The sequence below is a fragment of the Aotus nancymaae genome, unplaced genomic scaffold, assembly GCF_030222135.1.
Source record: "Aotus nancymaae isolate 86718 unplaced genomic scaffold, 86718_ANA_hifiasm-v0.15.2.pri h1tg000019l, whole genome shotgun sequence".
In the NCBI taxonomy this organism is placed as follows: Eukaryota; Metazoa; Chordata; class Mammalia; order Primates; family Aotidae; genus Aotus; species Aotus nancymaae.
In genome coordinates, this window is record NW_026988431.1 from 58,056,489 (window position 1) to 58,073,925 (window position 17,437).

At 36.4% G+C, this 17,437-nt stretch overlaps 1 protein-coding gene across 3 annotated transcripts in view; it reads right to left on the minus strand.

The window, feature by feature from the left end:
• The window catches only part of ZBBX (zinc finger B-box domain containing), a 115,650-nt gene that overhangs the window by 62,058 nt on the left and 36,155 nt on the right, over nt 1–17,437 (minus strand). For all 3 annotated transcript variants that reach the window (XM_021669517.2, XM_064378892.1, XM_064378893.1), the window contains one exon: nt 6,535–6,693. In XM_021669517.2, the coding sequence (XP_021525192.2) occupies nt 6,535–6,693 (159 nt within the window). The remainder of the gene's footprint in view (nt 1–6,534; nt 6,694–17,437) is intronic.

A 17,437-nucleotide genomic window follows, 5' to 3' on the forward strand; every position in this document is an offset into this window, starting at 1 on the left:
AAAGAACTCCCATTTACAATTGCTACAAAAAGAATACAATACCTAGGAATACAACTAACAAAGGATGTAAAAGATCTCTTCAAGGAGAACTACAAACCACTGATCAAGGAAATGAGAGGACACAAACACATGGAAAAACATTCCATGATCATAGTTTGGAAGAATCAATATTGTGAAAATGGCTGCCCAAAGTAATTTATAGATTCAATGCTATCCCCATCAAGCTACCATTGACCTTCTTCACAGAACTGGAGAAAACCACTTTAAACTTCATATGGAACCAAAAGAGAGCCCATATAGCCAGGACAATCCTAAGCAAAAAGAACAAAGCTGGAGGCATCTTGCTACCTGACTACAAACAATATGACAAGGCTACAATAATAAAAACAGCATGGTACTGGTACCAAAACAGAGATATAGACCAATGGAACAGAACAGAGACTGCAGATGCAACGCCACACATCTACAACCATCTGAACTTTGACAAACTGGACCAAAACAAGCAATGGGGAAAGGATTCCCTGTTTAATAAATGGTGTTGGGAAAACTGGCTAGCCATGTGCAGAAAGCAGAAGCTGGATCCCTTCCTTACACCTTATACAAAAATTAACTCCAGATGGATTAAAGATTTAAACATAAGACCTAACACCATAAAAAAAACTAGAAGAAAACCTACACAACACCTTTCAGGACATAGGCACAGGCAAGGACTTCATGACTAAAACACCAAAAGCAATGGCAACAAAAGCCAAAATAGACAAATGGGATCTAATTAACTTAAAAGCTTCTGGACAGCAAAACAAACAATCATTAGAGTAAACTAGTAACCAATAGAATGGGAAAAAATTTTTGCTATCTACCCATCTGACAAAGGGCTAATATCTACAATCTACAAAGAACTAAAGCAGATTTACAAGAAACAAACAAACCTATTCAAAAGTGGGCGAAGGATATAAACAGATACTTTTCAAAAGAAGACAAATATGCAGCCAACAAGCATATGAAAAAATGCTCTCACGCCTGTAATCCCAGCACTTTGGGAGGCCGAGGCGGGTGGATCACGAGGTCAAGAGATTGAGACCATCCTGGTCAACATGGTGAAACCCCGTCTCTACTAAAAATACTAAAAATTAGCTGGGCACGGTGGTGCGTGCCTGTAATCCCAGCTACTCAGGAGGCTGAAGCAGGAGAATTGCCTGAACCTGGGAGACGGAGGTTGCAGTGAGCCGAGATTGCGCCATTGCAGTCCAGCCTGGGTAACAAGAGCGAAACTCCGTCTCAAAAAAAAATGCTCATCATCATTGGCCATTAGAGAAATGCAAATCAAAACCACATTGGGATGCCATCTCACGCCAGTCAGAATGGTGATCATTAAAAAATCTGGAGACAACAGATGCTGGAGAGGATATGGAGAAATAGGAACACTTTTACACTGTTGGTGGGAGTGTAAATTAGTTCAACCATTATGGAAGACAGTGTGGCAATACCTCAAGTATCTAGAAATAGAAATTCCATTTGACCCAGCAATCCAAATACTGGGTATATACCCAAAAGATTATAAATCGTTCTATTATAAAGACACATGCACACATATGTTCATTATGGCACTGTTTACAATAGCAAAGACCTGGAACCAACCCAAATCCCCATCAATGATAGACTGGACAAAGAAAATGTGGGACATATACACCATCGCACTGTGCAGCCATAAAAAACAATGAGTTTGTGTCCTTTGTAGAGACATGGATGAATGCAGAAACCATCATTCTCAGCAAACTGACACAAGAACAGAAAACCAAACACCACATGTTTTCACTCATAGGCGGGTGATGAACAATGAGAACACTTGGGCAGAGAGAAGGGAACAACACTCACAGGGCTAGGTGGGGGGTGAAAGGAGGGGAGGGGAGGGAGAGAAGGGGGGTGGAGAGGATGGGGAGGGATAACACTGGGAGAAATGCCTGATGTAAGCGATGGGAGGTGGGGGGGATGGAGACAGCAAATCACCATGGCACATAGGTACCTATGCAACAATCCTGCAGGATGCAGGATATGCAAATGTACCCCAGAGCCAAATACAATAGAAAAAAATAAGAAGAGGGAGAGAGCTGGATGTGGTGGTGCGCAATGTGGTCCCAGCTACACGGGAGGCTGAGGTGGGACTAATGTTTGAGCATGGGAGGAGGAGGTTGCAATGAGCTGAGTTCCCACCACTGCAATCTAGCCTGGGCAACGGAGCAACACCGTCCCAAATAAATAAAGAACAAGAAGAGGAAGAGCCATCATATATCTCTTCTCTTCTCTTCTCTTCTCTTCTCTTCTCTTCTCTTCTCTTCTCGTCTCCTCTTCCCTCCCCTCTCCTCCCCTCCCCTCTCTCTCTCTCTCTCTCTCTCTCTCCGCCCTCCCCCCACATGTGCATACAGAAGAAAGGCTATATAAGAACACAGCAAGAAGGCAGCCATTTGCAAGCCAGGAAGTAAAGCCTCACCAGAAACTAATATTGCCAGCACCTTGATCTGGGACTTCTAGACTACAGAATTGTGGAAATAAATTTCTGCTGTTTATACCACTCAGTTGGTGGTATTTTGTTATGGCAGCCTGAGAAGACTAATACAGTAACCGATTGGATATGCAGAGGAAGAAGTGAAAACCCTACAAAAAATAACTACCTTTATTGGCTTGGAAAGCTAGGTAGGGTGCTGCCAACAATAACATCTATAGGTTTTGGAAGAGAGAGGATAAATTTACTTTGGAGATAGAGTCTTAGGAGTATTTGTGAGAAGGCACTTATTGGTATCCAGTAAGCAATATGTCAGTGTGTCTATGTATATATGCTGCACTAATGAACAACCACAAAAAATTCTGTGGCTTAATACAAAATGGTTTCAATATGCAGTAATTTCAGCAGCTCTCCAGGGAAGCTTCCTTCCAAGCAATGAATCAGAGATGTCAGATATTTGCATCTTGGAGTTATGCCATTGGAATACCTGGCTTCCCCATAGCTGTGGCAGGGTAGAAAAAGCTGGAGGGTTGTACATTAGATCTTAAACATTTCAGCTCAAAACCATCATATATCACTTCCACTCAGAGCCCAACATGACCTTGCCAAATTCTAAAAGAAATTCGAAGGCACACGTAGAAATTCAATGTTGTACATTCATTACAATCTAAGCACGTGATATCCCTGTAAGATGATGTGCTTTGATATTTCCACTTTCCGAAGGAGAAAACGGAAGATCGAAAAAGCTAAGTACCTTGCCCAATGTTACAATGCTATAAGAAAAACAGCATCATTATTTCAAACCCAGGCTTCAGCTTCTAAAATGTAAGCTCTTTCATGAACTGTATCTCTTTTCAAGGATATGCCATTGGCTTTGATCCATTAAAAAGGCCATAAGAGAGGCATCAGGCATTGGTACCATTTGGTTCTTCTAGCCATTAAATTAAAAATTAGACTCCTGAGCCCCGACTCAGATCTAAATGTAAAAAAAAAAAAAAAAAAATCCAAATTTGGTGACAGACACAGGAATGCACATTTTTAACAATTTACAGTTCTTACAATGCTTATTACAATTTGGGAAACACTGCTCTTCAGCACAGAGGAATACTAAGTCTATGAAGGCGTTATCTCTTTATTGTGTATGCTGTCATCTATAGCAGTGACTCCCAAACAAGAACACTCACCAGAATCACTAAGGAGTTGTCACACACACACACACACACACACACACACACCCCCCACACCCACGTCTGAACCCCACCCATGGAGATACTGAATTTGATCATGCGTATTTCTTTAATGTTTCTACAGTTGATTTTAATATACACTCCTAGATGAAATCATTGGATTAATGGTTTTTAAGTTAAGACAACAAGGCAGACGTATATAGCATACATAGTTACCTATGAAGACAAGAAGAAACATCTACTGTAAGGATTAATGGCACAGAGGAGGCTACTCTATCACTTTCCTTTTTTATTATTATTATACTTTATGTTCTGGGGTACATGTGCAGATCTTGCAGGATTGTTACATAGGTATACACATGCCATGGTGGTTTGCTGCCTCCATCACCCCAACACCTACTTTAGGTATTTCTCCCAATGTTATCCCTCCCCTAACTCCCCACCCCCCAACAGACCCCAGTGTGTGATGTTCCCCTCCCTGTGTCCATGTGTTTTCATTGTTCAATACCCACCTATGAGTGAGAACATGTGGTGTCTGGTTTTCTGTTCTTGTGTCAGTTTGTTGAGAATGATGGTTTCCAGATTCATCCATGTCCCTGTAAAGGATATGAACTCATCCTTTTTTATGGCTGCCTAGTATTCCATGGTGTGTAGGTGCCATATTTTCTTTATCCCGTCTATCATTGATAGGCATTTGGGTTGGGTCCAAGTCTTTACTATTGTAAACAGTGCCAAAATGAACATATGTGTGCATGTGTCTTTATAATAGAACAATTTATAATCCTTTGGGTATATACCCAGTAATGGGATTGCTGGGTCAAATAGTATTCCTATTTCTAGATCTTTGAGGAATCTCCACACTGTCTTCCACAGTGGTTGAACTAATTTACACTCCCACCAACAATGTAAAAGTGTTTCTATTTTTCTGCATCCTCTCCAGCATCTGTTGTCTCCAGATTTTTTAATGATCACCATTCTAACTGGCATGAGATGGTATCTCAATGTGGTTTTAATTTGCATTGTTCTAATGACCAGTGATGATGAGCATTTTTTCATAAGTTTGTTGGCCGCATAAATGTCTTCTTTTGAAAAGTATCTGTTCATATCCTTTGCCCACTTTTTGATGGGGTTGTTAGTTTTTTTCTTGTAAATTTGTTTTTGGGGAAAGGATTCCCTGTTTAATAAATGGTGTTGGGAAAACTGGCTAGCCATATGCAGAAAGCTGAAACTGGATCACTTCCTTACACCTTATACAAAAATTAACTCCAGATGGATTAAAGATTTAAACATGAGACCTAACACCATAACAACCCTAGAAGAGAACCTAGGCAATACCATTCAGGACATAGACACGGGCAAGGACTTCATGACTAAAACACCAAAAGCAATGGCAACAAAAGCCAGAATAGGCAAATGGGATCTGATTAAATTAAAGAGCTTCTGCACAGCAAAAGAAGCACTAGGGTAAACTGGAACCAACAGAATGGGAAAAAAATTTGCAAGCTACCCATCTGACAAAGTGCTAATATCCAGAATCTACAAAGTACTCTATCACTTTCTAGTAAGGTTAGTTACTTAACCCCTCATCATCTTTTTCATCTGTTAAATTGGGGTAATAATAGCACAAACCTTATATGGTTATTGTGATTATTGGATAAGGCAAGTAAAACGTTAAGCACTATGCCTAGCTTAGGTATTCAATAAAAGTTAGCTGCTGATTTATTTTCGATAGGATAAATTAGATGAAAAGGCAGGCATGAAGAAGAAACTTTTAAAGCCACAGTCTCTGCCTAATGATTAAAAGCAGGAAATTTGGAGTCAGAAGGTCTGAGCTGATATCTAAGTTCCATTATCAATTTTACCTTTGGCAATTTATAAAAACTATTCTTTGCCACTACTCTCTCATTTGAAAAAGAGGAATAATGAAGAAAAGACAAAAGGAGATAATGTGTAAAATATTTAGGGGAGGTCTGCTCTTCAATACATTATTATTATAATTAGGAGGCAGTGATTCTTCACAAAACATCCTTGACAGGTCTATTAGAAAGTAAAACCCACACAAATATGCTGACACTCCTGAAAAATTCAAGCACACTTCCTCTGCTGAAAATAGGTCCTACTACCATAGAGCACATTTTCTTTTATGTCTATGAGTGTGGGTTTGGAACACAACAGATTTAACTTCAACCCAGATTTGGTCAACACATAACAAGCTGTGTGACTTCAGCTAAGTTACAGTTTTTGAACTGCAGGGAAGAGGTGACTGGCATCTAAAAGAATGAAGATTATAACATAGATCAAAATTTGAAGTTCATTTCTTGCTAAAGAATCAATATGTCTATTATAAATAAATAGACATGACTTGATAAAAGCGCATCTAGCACATTGTCAGATCAGTAGTCAATCCAAATAGCTGCCAGAATTTGGTATAAAATCTGGTTTTAAATAACTATGAAATTGCCTGTCACCTAAAACTCTTGGCAAGGTTTTGCATTTTTAGCTTCTCTGAATGAAGTCTTGACTAACATAAAATTGTGAGATTGCATTGTGTTTTTTAAAAAATGTTTTCCCCAAATACTCATTCGATTCCTGACATGTGTGAAAATGTCCAGAATGACATATGGTCAAAAGATCATTCATCAAAGAGTAGCGTTCAGTGGAATCAAAGCAATCTTCTTGAAAACATTTTTACAGTCAAGATGTATTTGGTTAATAAAAAACAAATCCATATGAAATAATAATGTGATAAAATTACTGGCCAACCCTATAGCTCAAGTTAAGTACCTGAATGGCACTTGCCATGGCTATGTATGTCAGAAAATGTCTACCAAATTTTCCTCAGTTTACCTCAGGGCTGCTCCTCTGCGGAAGTAGAGATTTGGGTTTATGCTGACTTTTACTGGTCTTCTTTGCAGAATTATTCTCCTCTTTGGGTTCTTCTGGATTACCGTGCTTTATAAACTGATGGGCAGCATCTAATACACTGAATAATATTTGAGATTTTGCCTATTAAAAAAGTAACAAAATATAATTTAAAAGCCTCATATGTTAACCTAAATAATTGATATACATTAGGTCATATTTGTGTTATTCTATAACTCCCAGAATTAAATAAATAAATTCAATTTAATATTTAAAAAGACAAACTGACATTTGTATCAACCAGTATAATAGTGACAGCTGCCATCTACTGAGAGAACTAGTTTGGACTCATACAATTCCAACCATCTTAAAAATAATGTATCACTTAATCACCAAGGCAATTCTAAAACATACCTATTTTTATCTGTTTTAGGAATTAAGAAACTAAAGCTCAGGATGGGCATGATGGCTTGTGCCTGTAGTCCTAGCACTTTGGGAGGCTGAGGTGGGCAGACGACTTGAGGTCAGGAGTTACAGGACAGTTTACAGGACAGCCTGGCCAACATGGTGAAACCACATCTCTACTAAAAATACAATAATTAGTCGGGCATGGCGGTGTGTGCCTGTAGTACCAGCTACTCAGGAGGCTGAGACAGGAGAATCACTTGAACCTGGAGGCGGAGGTTGTAGTGAGCCGAGATTGCATACCACTGCACTCCAGCCTGGGCAACAGAGTGAGACTTCATCTCAAAAAAAAAGAAAAACAGAAGAAGAAACTAAAGCCCAGAGAGTTTAAATAACTTGCCCTTGGTAACAGTAGAGAGTGGGTGGCCTCAGGTGTGTATAAGTCTAATGACTCATAAACTTTCCACTATGCACACCCCAAATAGATAGATGTAATATTTTGTGTACATCATAACTAAAGAAATAAATAGAGCTAATCTAGTAGGAGACCGAATAAGCAGTAATGAGTATTCCTTGGTGATAAAACATCTTTAGAAAGCATTCACTATCCAAAAGGGCACATCAGGAAACGCTTCTCTCTGTAGCTCCTTAATACACTCCAAGTCATTTCTCATTTTGTGCCTTGCTCATGAGGTTCACTTACCAGGAAGACCTTCTCTCCTCTACCATCATCTCTGCTTAGCAGGCTTTTGCTTTTCCTTCTGAATTCACGCCATTACTCCCGCAGGTCTAGGAACCCTTACTCGCACACTGCCATCCCCCAACTGTACACGGCATTTACCCTCTTAATACCTTGTGTAGATCTCTACCAGCCCTAACTATATTGATTTCACATCTCATCATACCACATAAGCTCAGAAAAGGGAAAAAAAAAACATATATTTTAATGATTTTATGTCTACTACAGTTCCTGGAAAATAGCATATTGTAAAAATAAGGTATCAGGGAGGGAGAAGAGCTACAGAATTAAAATAAATAATATAGAAAACTGATTTAAAGAGAGATCTGGAACCAATCCAAATGCCCATTGATGATATACTGGACAGGGAAAATGTGGCACATATACACCATGGAATATTATGCCGCCATCAAAAATGATGAGTTTGTGTCCTTTGTAGGGACATGGATGAACCTGGAAACCATCATTCTCAGCAAACTGACACAAGAACAGAAAATCAAACACCGCATGTTCTCACTCATAGGTGGGTGTTGAACAATGAGAATACACAGACACAGGGAGGGGAGCACTACACACTGGGGTCTGTTGGGGGGAAATGGGGAGGGACAGCGGGGGTTGGGGAGGAGGGGAGAGATAGCATGGGGAGAAATGCCAGATATAGGTGAAGGGGAGGAAGGTAGCAAATCACACTGCCATGTGTGTACCTATGTAACAATTTTGCATGTTCTTCACATGTACCCCAAAACCTAAAATACAATAAAAAAAAAAAAAAGAAAAAGAAAAACTTTCCACATGCTGTCAGAGTGACTGACCAAGAACTGGCAAATCTGGGGAAGGCCCCATTCTCTAAAGAGTTTTCTATCAGAAACTACCAGAGTCTGCCTAGGGACTGCAGGATTTAGGATCACATCTGAGTCTGAATTAAACTCCACGGAGAAAATTCAGGGTCATTAGACGCTCTATGAGAACCTGGCATACGGGAGACAGAAAGTAGCTCTTATTTCTTAGCAAATATCCTCCAAACAAGAAAAATTTAGCAGGGATCAGATATAATTATTTTGTACTCTGCCATGAAAATGCTCATCTTTTTAAATTTTCATCTAGTTGCCAATTTAAATAGCTAACATTACACTGGAACTTTTCAGTTATGACCTTTTGTAAATCTATTAAGATTCATTGCAGTCTGATTCTGGAATATATCAGTGAACACCAAATTAACTAGTGTTATTTCATACTGAATTAATAAAATACCTATGAAAAATGACAAACATGACCTATGCACATATATTGCTGTCTGTACGCAAATCCATGGAATTTGCTCCAAATTTTCCCAATGATTCTCAGAAAACCTCTATAGGCCTATGTAGTCCTTCTATTTTAAAAAGAAATTCAAGCCAATGGTAGTACCTCACTCTTCCAGAAACATCTGTAGTTTTACCACTAACATTTTAAAAACAGAGTAATCTAGCCTAAGCCTGATTTAAAATGTCCTAGAATAAAGGTCTACAGATTTCAGAGGCAGTTATGTGTTGGTTTTCATTTTATGTTTTTAAACTATCAAAAGCTATAGGATTAATTTTATATAGAATTATCATTCATATATATGTTCATTTAAATGGCACAAAACAAAGATTATTTATGTCCTAAAATGAATCCTGCTATCAACGGTACAATAATTGTTATAACATTTTTAGGTAGCATATTAAGAGAATCAGAAATAGTGAAAAACCCACATTTGTTATGCTAAAAAATAAACATCATAGGTAACTGATAAAATAGAATTCTATATTTGAATATCTTAAAGTTCTACTAATTTAGCACATAACTAAAATCAATAAAATGCAAGTAAATGGAAATGTTCTTTTCTAGAACATCAGACATTACTTTTCTCCATTGTAAGCCTGTGTACACACACCTTCTTTTTCTTAATTTTAGTACTATCATACAAAGAAGGAGAGCAGATATTATGATCCCCACCACATAGACAAGGAATAAAAAGTTCAGAAAGCTTAGGCCAAAGTCAAATGGCTACAAAATGTCGGGACTTGAAATATAATCAAATTCTCTATGCTAGTTTCATCCCTTTTCCCTACTAGATTTATGTCAGGTCTTTGTGATACGTGTCTTACCTTTGATTTCTTGAAACCGCAAATATTAAATTTTGTCTCTAACAGATTTGAATATTGTTCCTTCCTTTAAAAAACTCACAAAACTGTAATTCTGTGTTCGATTGCATATGCAAGGATTGAGGGGGTTAGTTTAGTTTGTTGCTTTGTTTTTAACTTATTTTTACATGTTTATTTTTACATTTGACCAAGTATGCAGAAATAAATAATAGTCACACCATATAAAAAAATTAAGAAATGGAGGTTCCTCCTATTTTCAAGCATACTTCCTCTGCTGAAAATAGGTCCTACTAGCATAGAGTACATTTTATTTCATATCTATGAGCATGGGTTTGGAACTCAACAGACTTAACTTCAACCCAGACGTGGTCACCACATAACAAGCTGTTTGACTTTGGCTAAGTTATAGTTTTTGAACTGCAGGGAAAAGATAACATAACAATGATCATTTTGAGTAACAACCAATGAATAAGAATATGAAGTTTATTTTTATAAAATATTTAAAATAGATACATATTAAATATCATAACACTGTACTGTATATTTATGGTATCTAAAAGAATAAGGATTATAATATAGATTAAAATTTGAAGTTCATTTATTGCTAAAGAATCAATATAACTATAATTTAATTATATCAACAGGAGTTGATAAAAGCTTATCTAGGCCGGGTGTGGTGCTCATGCCTGTAATCCCAACACTTTGGGAGGCTGAGGCAGGAGGATCACTTGAGATTAGGAGTTCAAGATGACCCTGGCCAACCTGGTGAAACCCTGTCTCTACTGAAAATACAAAAAAATAGCTGAACATGGTGGTGCGTGCCTGTACTCTCAGATATTTGGCAGGCTGAGGCAGGAGAATCACTTGAACCAGGGAGGTGGAGGTTGCAGGGAGCTGAGACTGCGCCACTGTACTCCAGCCTAGGTGACGGAGTGAGACTCCATCTCAGAAAAAAACAAAAAAGTTTAGGACATACCTGCCAGAATTTGGTATAAATCTGGTTTATAGTAAAGTAGTACTCCCCAGAGTAACTCCTGTTAACAGTTTTTATCCTATAACCTTTGTCTTTACTTAAATGGACATACCCTATAAACTTTGTCTTTTCTTAAAAGGACATATCTAGATTTAGAACAGAAAACACACTATCTTTCACTTAATATAATGATTATAACAATAATCACTTTGAGTAACAACCAATGAATAAGAATATGAAGGTTATTTTTATAAAATATTTAAAATAGATAACTATACATATCAAGTATCATAACACTGTACTGCATATTAATAAAATAATTTCAAATTTAAAAAATCAACCTAAAAATATTTTTTTCCATTTTCTAAGTATGAAAATTTAAATGTAACAGTACTGATAGGTAACAATAGGAGGAGAAGGAGACTGAAAATATATAAAATTACCTCTACAACTGATCTACATGCTAAAAATGTTTTAAAATCAAACCAAAACAGCCTTCAAGGCACATAGTAAATCATATATCTCACTGTAGGACAGAAGCTAAACTAGAGCCAAAAGATGTGATTTACTGACAGTATTTCCAGATTCCCCCACATCCTTCACTACACTGTATGATGGTAGGATTTCATCTGGTAACTGTTCTAAATTCTCACCTGAACTTTTTTTCCGCCTGGAATGATATTATCTTTCAAATTACACTCTAGAAGAATTCATCACTCTGACAATGTATCATTAATCAAAGTAAAGAGGGTTGATATTTTACAGCATTTTGGAATGGATGGCACCTTGTAGAAGTTAAAGCCCAAGAATAAAAGTTTTAGTTTAGTTAGAAAAATGATATACTTTATGGTAGTGTCAGTGCTTCAAAAGTCTAACTACCATCATCATCCAAAACTCTAGCTATCCAGCAATAAATATTAATAATCATGTTGACATAGCCATATCTCCTTAAGTGATCCAGAGTTCCAGATCAAAACAAAAAGTTTACATAGTTTAGACCTCTATTACTTTGCAAGTTTGGAAGAAAAAGAGTGAGAATGTCTCCTTTCACAGTGTTAACTTGCATTGATTTTCCAGTCACAGAATTTTAGAAGAGATTTATTGTAACCACAGCCTTGCATTAAAAACTGAAACCCTAAACTCTGCAGAAGAGTTCTGTTATTCCATTTGAATTTGTCAGACAAAGTTATATAGAGGTACAGAGAGAGATGCACATATATACACACACACAGGAAAAACTGTGTTACAGCAGAACTCAAGTAACATAAACTCATTGGTTGCAGTGATTGTTGAATATGATTGGAACTTGGAAGGCTTTATTTACAAAATCATTTCACAACAATCAAGTTATGGACTAATGGGAATTTTAAAATTCTTATATATATTATATAAATATTTTTTTGGCCTGGCTTTTGAGAAAACACTTTCCTCTCATACTAAGAATATTTTCCCAAGTACAATTTGTTCCGATTTCTTTGATGTGAATTACCTCATATGCAGTTGGTAAACAGGGCAATGATGTCAGTATAACTCCAGAGTGTTATTGATTCTTAAGGATTTTTTCCCAACATGTTATTGTTTTGAAGCAACCAGGGGCAAGCTTTCTTGCAACTAAAGCCAAAATCTTAACAACATATGAAAACTGTAAGGAAAAAAACTTGAAAAATATATAAAAATGCCTCCCCTTGATATAAGTTCTGATTGTTTTAAGGACTTCAACAACCACACATTTCACTAAGTTAAGCCATGTATGAGCAGAAAGAAGCTGCAAAGAGACCCCCTGTGACTTTAAAGTAATAGATAAATAAAGGAGGCTATAACTTGATTCAGATTTTTCATTTTGGTAAAAAGATCTCTCTTAGAAGTAAATTACTCCTACGAACTACATCACCAAGAAGGAAGAACAAGTCCTCGAGATGTATGCATTAGTGTTTTAACTAGGATTTGTTAACTGGTTTTGTTAGGGTTTTGGTTACAAAGCACCATAGGATTTGAGTGGCCTTCTCCTAGCCCAAATCTTCCCTCAAGCCCTGTTAATTAGGTGGGTGGTTTTCTAAATGGGAAGTTTTGTTTTGTTTTGTATTTTAAGTTACAGGATACATGTGCAGAATGTGCAGGTTTCTTATGTAGGTATACGTGTCCCATGGTGGTTTGCTGCACCTATCAACCCATCATAGGTATTTGTCCTAACGCTCTCCCTCCCCTTGCCTCTCACCCACCGACAGGCCCCAGTGTGTGTTGTTTCCCTCCCTGTGTCCATGTGTTCTCATTGTTCAACTCTCACTTATGAGTGAAAGTTGATTGGTTTCCTGTTCCTGTGTTAGTGTGCTGAGAGTAATGGTTTCCAGCTTCATCCATCAGGAATCATATATCGTGTTGTGGCCACAACACATGTATACTGAAGATTATGCTTTAATTTACAGTAAAATAAACTATTTTATTAGAAGTCATCAAAACATTTGCCAAGATCAATTTATCCAAAGAAACCTGTACAGATTATTTTGCCAAGATATTTCTATTTATACATTGCTTGGAATACATTGCATTATGAGTATAAGGATCCTATTATCTAAAATCAGCAATAACAAATTAGACTAAATCTCTCTAAGTTGGGAGCTATAAGGAAATTACTACAGCAAGTGGGTAAATTACTCATATTATCATAGACTTAACTACACCAAACAGGTACTAACTACACCAAGCAAATAAATTCCTCCAAGTATCATGGACCTATGACAGGATGCAATATACCCATTAAGTTTCCACTTAGTAAAACTCTTTTCAAAGTAAAAGTAATTTTTTACACAAATACATAATTTTTAACATCTTAATCCATTAAACAAGTATGAAAAAGATGAGCATTATCTCCCAATTTTTTGTATTATAAAAATGTTTTCTATTCTTTTTTTTTTTTTTTTTTTTTGAGACGGAGTTTCGCTCTCGTTACCCAGGCTGGAGTGCAATGGCGCGATCTCGGCTCACCGCAACCTCCGCCTCCTGGGTTCAGGCAATTCTCCTGCCTCAGCTTCCTGAGTAGCTGGGATTACAGGCACGCGCCACCATGCCCAGCTAATTTTTTTGTATTAGTAGAGACGGGGTTTCACCATGTTGACCAGGATGGTCTCGATCTCTTGACCTCGTGATCCACCCGCCTCGGCCTCCCAAAGTGCTGGGATTACAGGCTTGAGCCACCGCGCCCGGCCGTAAAATGTTTTCTATTCTTAAAGCAAACTATTATTTTCCTTTTCTTATGGGTCCATCTTTACAGGTAGTCTTAGATGAAATTTCTTCCCTAAAAATAGGCTTTATAACAGTCAACTCTGAATTCTCTCTGAAAATTGAAGGAAGCTATCCATAAATGATTGGATCGAAGTTTTCATCTACTGTTAGAACCGTAAGAAAGGGTTTGGGGGATGGGGGAGTAAACTTAAGGCAACTGGAAAAGGCTGAGAAGCAAAAGGAGGAAATTTCTATATAGAAGACAACTGGAAAAGAAAAACAGAATTTGAGGAAAAGCTTCCATCTAAATACATAGAGAAACAAGAGAAAAATAAATATTTACTAGATGAAATAAAATTGCAATGGGGGAACTCACAGCAGAATCATGTTCTTAAATCCAGTTCTACTCATCATATTTCTAAAAACAGATATGGTATTTGCATGAGCAGTAGTACAGAAATATCAAGGGTATAAAAAAACTACTTATTGCAAGCTAGATAGAAATTAATCCTGCAAATGTGAAATTCACATAGCTGAAATTTATTGCTTATTCCAACATCATATAAGTATTACTTTAAGTAGTACTTAAAAGACTTTTAGATTAACTTTTCCTCTAAAGGTCTGATTTCTATCTGGTTTTATTAATTAAAGATGTATGTATTATTATTCTTCCTTGACCCATAGAGTGGATAAAAAAGCAAGGACCTGGACACATGTTCCTGCTTATGAATTCATCATATTATTGAATAGATAGATTAAATACAACTAATATGGATTCAATATTTGGTACTTTATAAAATAACATGAAAACAATGTAATAAAACATATCTAATCCATTTAAAATATTTTAAAATAAGACAATATATAAATGTAATAGCTCAAAAAGTAACATATTGTCAAAAAAATTTAAAGCACCTGGTCTCAGGAAACATAACATCATTGGATTTTGGTTTAAATAACTGTGCCTTTCAATTTTTATTACATTACAAAATTCTACTTAGAAAGCAATCTCAAAAGTGAGAATAGCAACAAGAAAATAACATAGGAAACTCACACCTGCAATTTTGCTTTCTATTTGCAGTTTTGATGCCATATAATTATGCACTATATTAATTATTTTAGCATGTACTTGAAATTGTTTTCAACTAATATTACAAGTATATTATATCTGGATGAGTTAACTTATTTTAGCAATTATTCATATTTGAGCTACATAAGGAAGAAATTGTGCATCCAATGAAATGAATAACATTTGTAGGCATAACACATAAACTTACTAACAAATAGCAATCAATAATCTGTCATATTTGGTTTTTAAATACAGTATTGCTGTTATATGACAATCAGATAATTGGTATCCCATAATGAACACAACATATAGTAAACAAAACTACTATAAAAAAATTGTAAGTTTCCATGAAAAAAATATTGAGATAACATAGATAGCACCTGCAAATTGTAAAGCCCCCTCAAATATTCTGCATCAACGTGACTGACTAAAGTTTCAGACAGTGGGTTAGACTAATGATCTTTATGGTTCCCTCCAAAACTGAGGTTCTATTATCCTCTACGTGTGAATAAATTGGAAGACTGTATTTTTATATATACTCTGACAAATAGAGCTCTAAAACTTTTACTACATGGGTTTTTTTAAAATACAAAAGCCTTCCAAAATACTTATAACTATAATGCTTTTAAAAACACCCCACATCCATACGTCTGTATTATTAACTATAGGTACTACATTATACAACAAGTACCTAGAACTCATTTATATTGTTAACTTTAACTTTGCACCCATTGAAAAATAGCTCCCTATTTTCCCTAACCACTAACTATCACTATTCTAATTTCTGCTTCTATAAACTTGACGGTTTAAAATACCTCACATAAGCAGAGTTATGTAGTATTTGTCCTGTAACTTACTTATTCAATTATCATAATATCTTCCTGGTCCAGGGTAAGTGTTTTTACCACAAATAACAACAACAAGGGACACAGGAAACTTTTAGAGGTGATGGATTGATAGATTACCATTATTCTGTTGATGATTATATATTCTAGGTATATGCACATAACCAAATCCATCAAATTGTCTGCATTAAAGATGTGCAGTTTTTTTGTCTATCAATTATACCTCAATAGAGCTGTAGTAAAAGAGAAAACAGCCCTAAACGCAAAATTAATCTTTTTGTTAATCCTTTGGACTCATCATTAATATTACATGATTTTCTTGGCTTTAAATGTAGATAGTATAGAAATGGGGTTGAATTTATACTAATATTGTATCCTGACTGATAAAATCTAATGTATGGAGCATCGTCTATAAGCAGAATACTTTTATAATTGTTGGCACTTAATCTGATTTTCACAATAGCCCTGTAAGCTTCTAAGCTTGCATATACAAATATGATCTTTCAAAATGTCCTCAGCATAAACATCACAGAAACACCCACCTCTCCCTTTAAGGTTGATTCATGCCATCTCTGGGTTAAGCCCCTGTACTGCTGCTACACTCTCTACTGTGTCAGTTGCTCTGTCATTTGCTGCTGTAGTATGCTCACTAAAGCACTTACATTCTCCCAATGCTTCATTCTCCCTCCTCTCCCTTCTTTCTCCCTACACCTTTCAATTGTCTTTATTTCCCCTTCCCTAGCTTTTCTTAGAAGTTGTATCTAAAAAGTCATTACTACAGATATAACTTCACTAAAGTGCAGGCTATTGAACTGTCTCACATCTAGATCTTCTAAAAATTCTAGTCAAAATTTCTCCCAGGAAGATACACAAATGGCCACAAAGTACATGAAAAGATGTTCAACATCATTAGTCATCAAAATGCAAACCAAACAACAATGAGCTACTGCTTCATATTACTAGGATGCTAGATCAAAAAGTCAGATAATAACAAGTAGTGGCTAGGTGACAGAGAAATCAGAACTCTTGAACAGGTCTGATTGGAATGCAATAAGCTCCAGCCACTTTGAGAAATGGTCTGGCAGTTCCTCAAACAATTAAAAATGGAGTTACTATATGACCCAGTAATTTCACCACTAGGTATCTAGCCAAGAGAAATAAAAACATATGTCCACACAAAAACTTGTACACAAATGTTCATAGCAGCATTATTTATAATAGCCAAAAGGTGGAAACAACCCACATATCCATCAAATGATAAACGGATAAACAAAATGTGCTATATCGACACAATGAAATGTTATTCAGCCATAAAAATAAATGAAATACTAATAGATGACACAACATGGATGAACATTGAAAACATTATGCAAGTAAAAGAAGCCAGTCATAAAAGGCCACATATGACATGATTCCATTTATATGAAACGTCCAGAATAGGCTGATCTAGAGAGAGAGAAAGTAGGACTGGTTTCCGGAATATAGGGAGATACAGACCCCAGTGTGTGATGC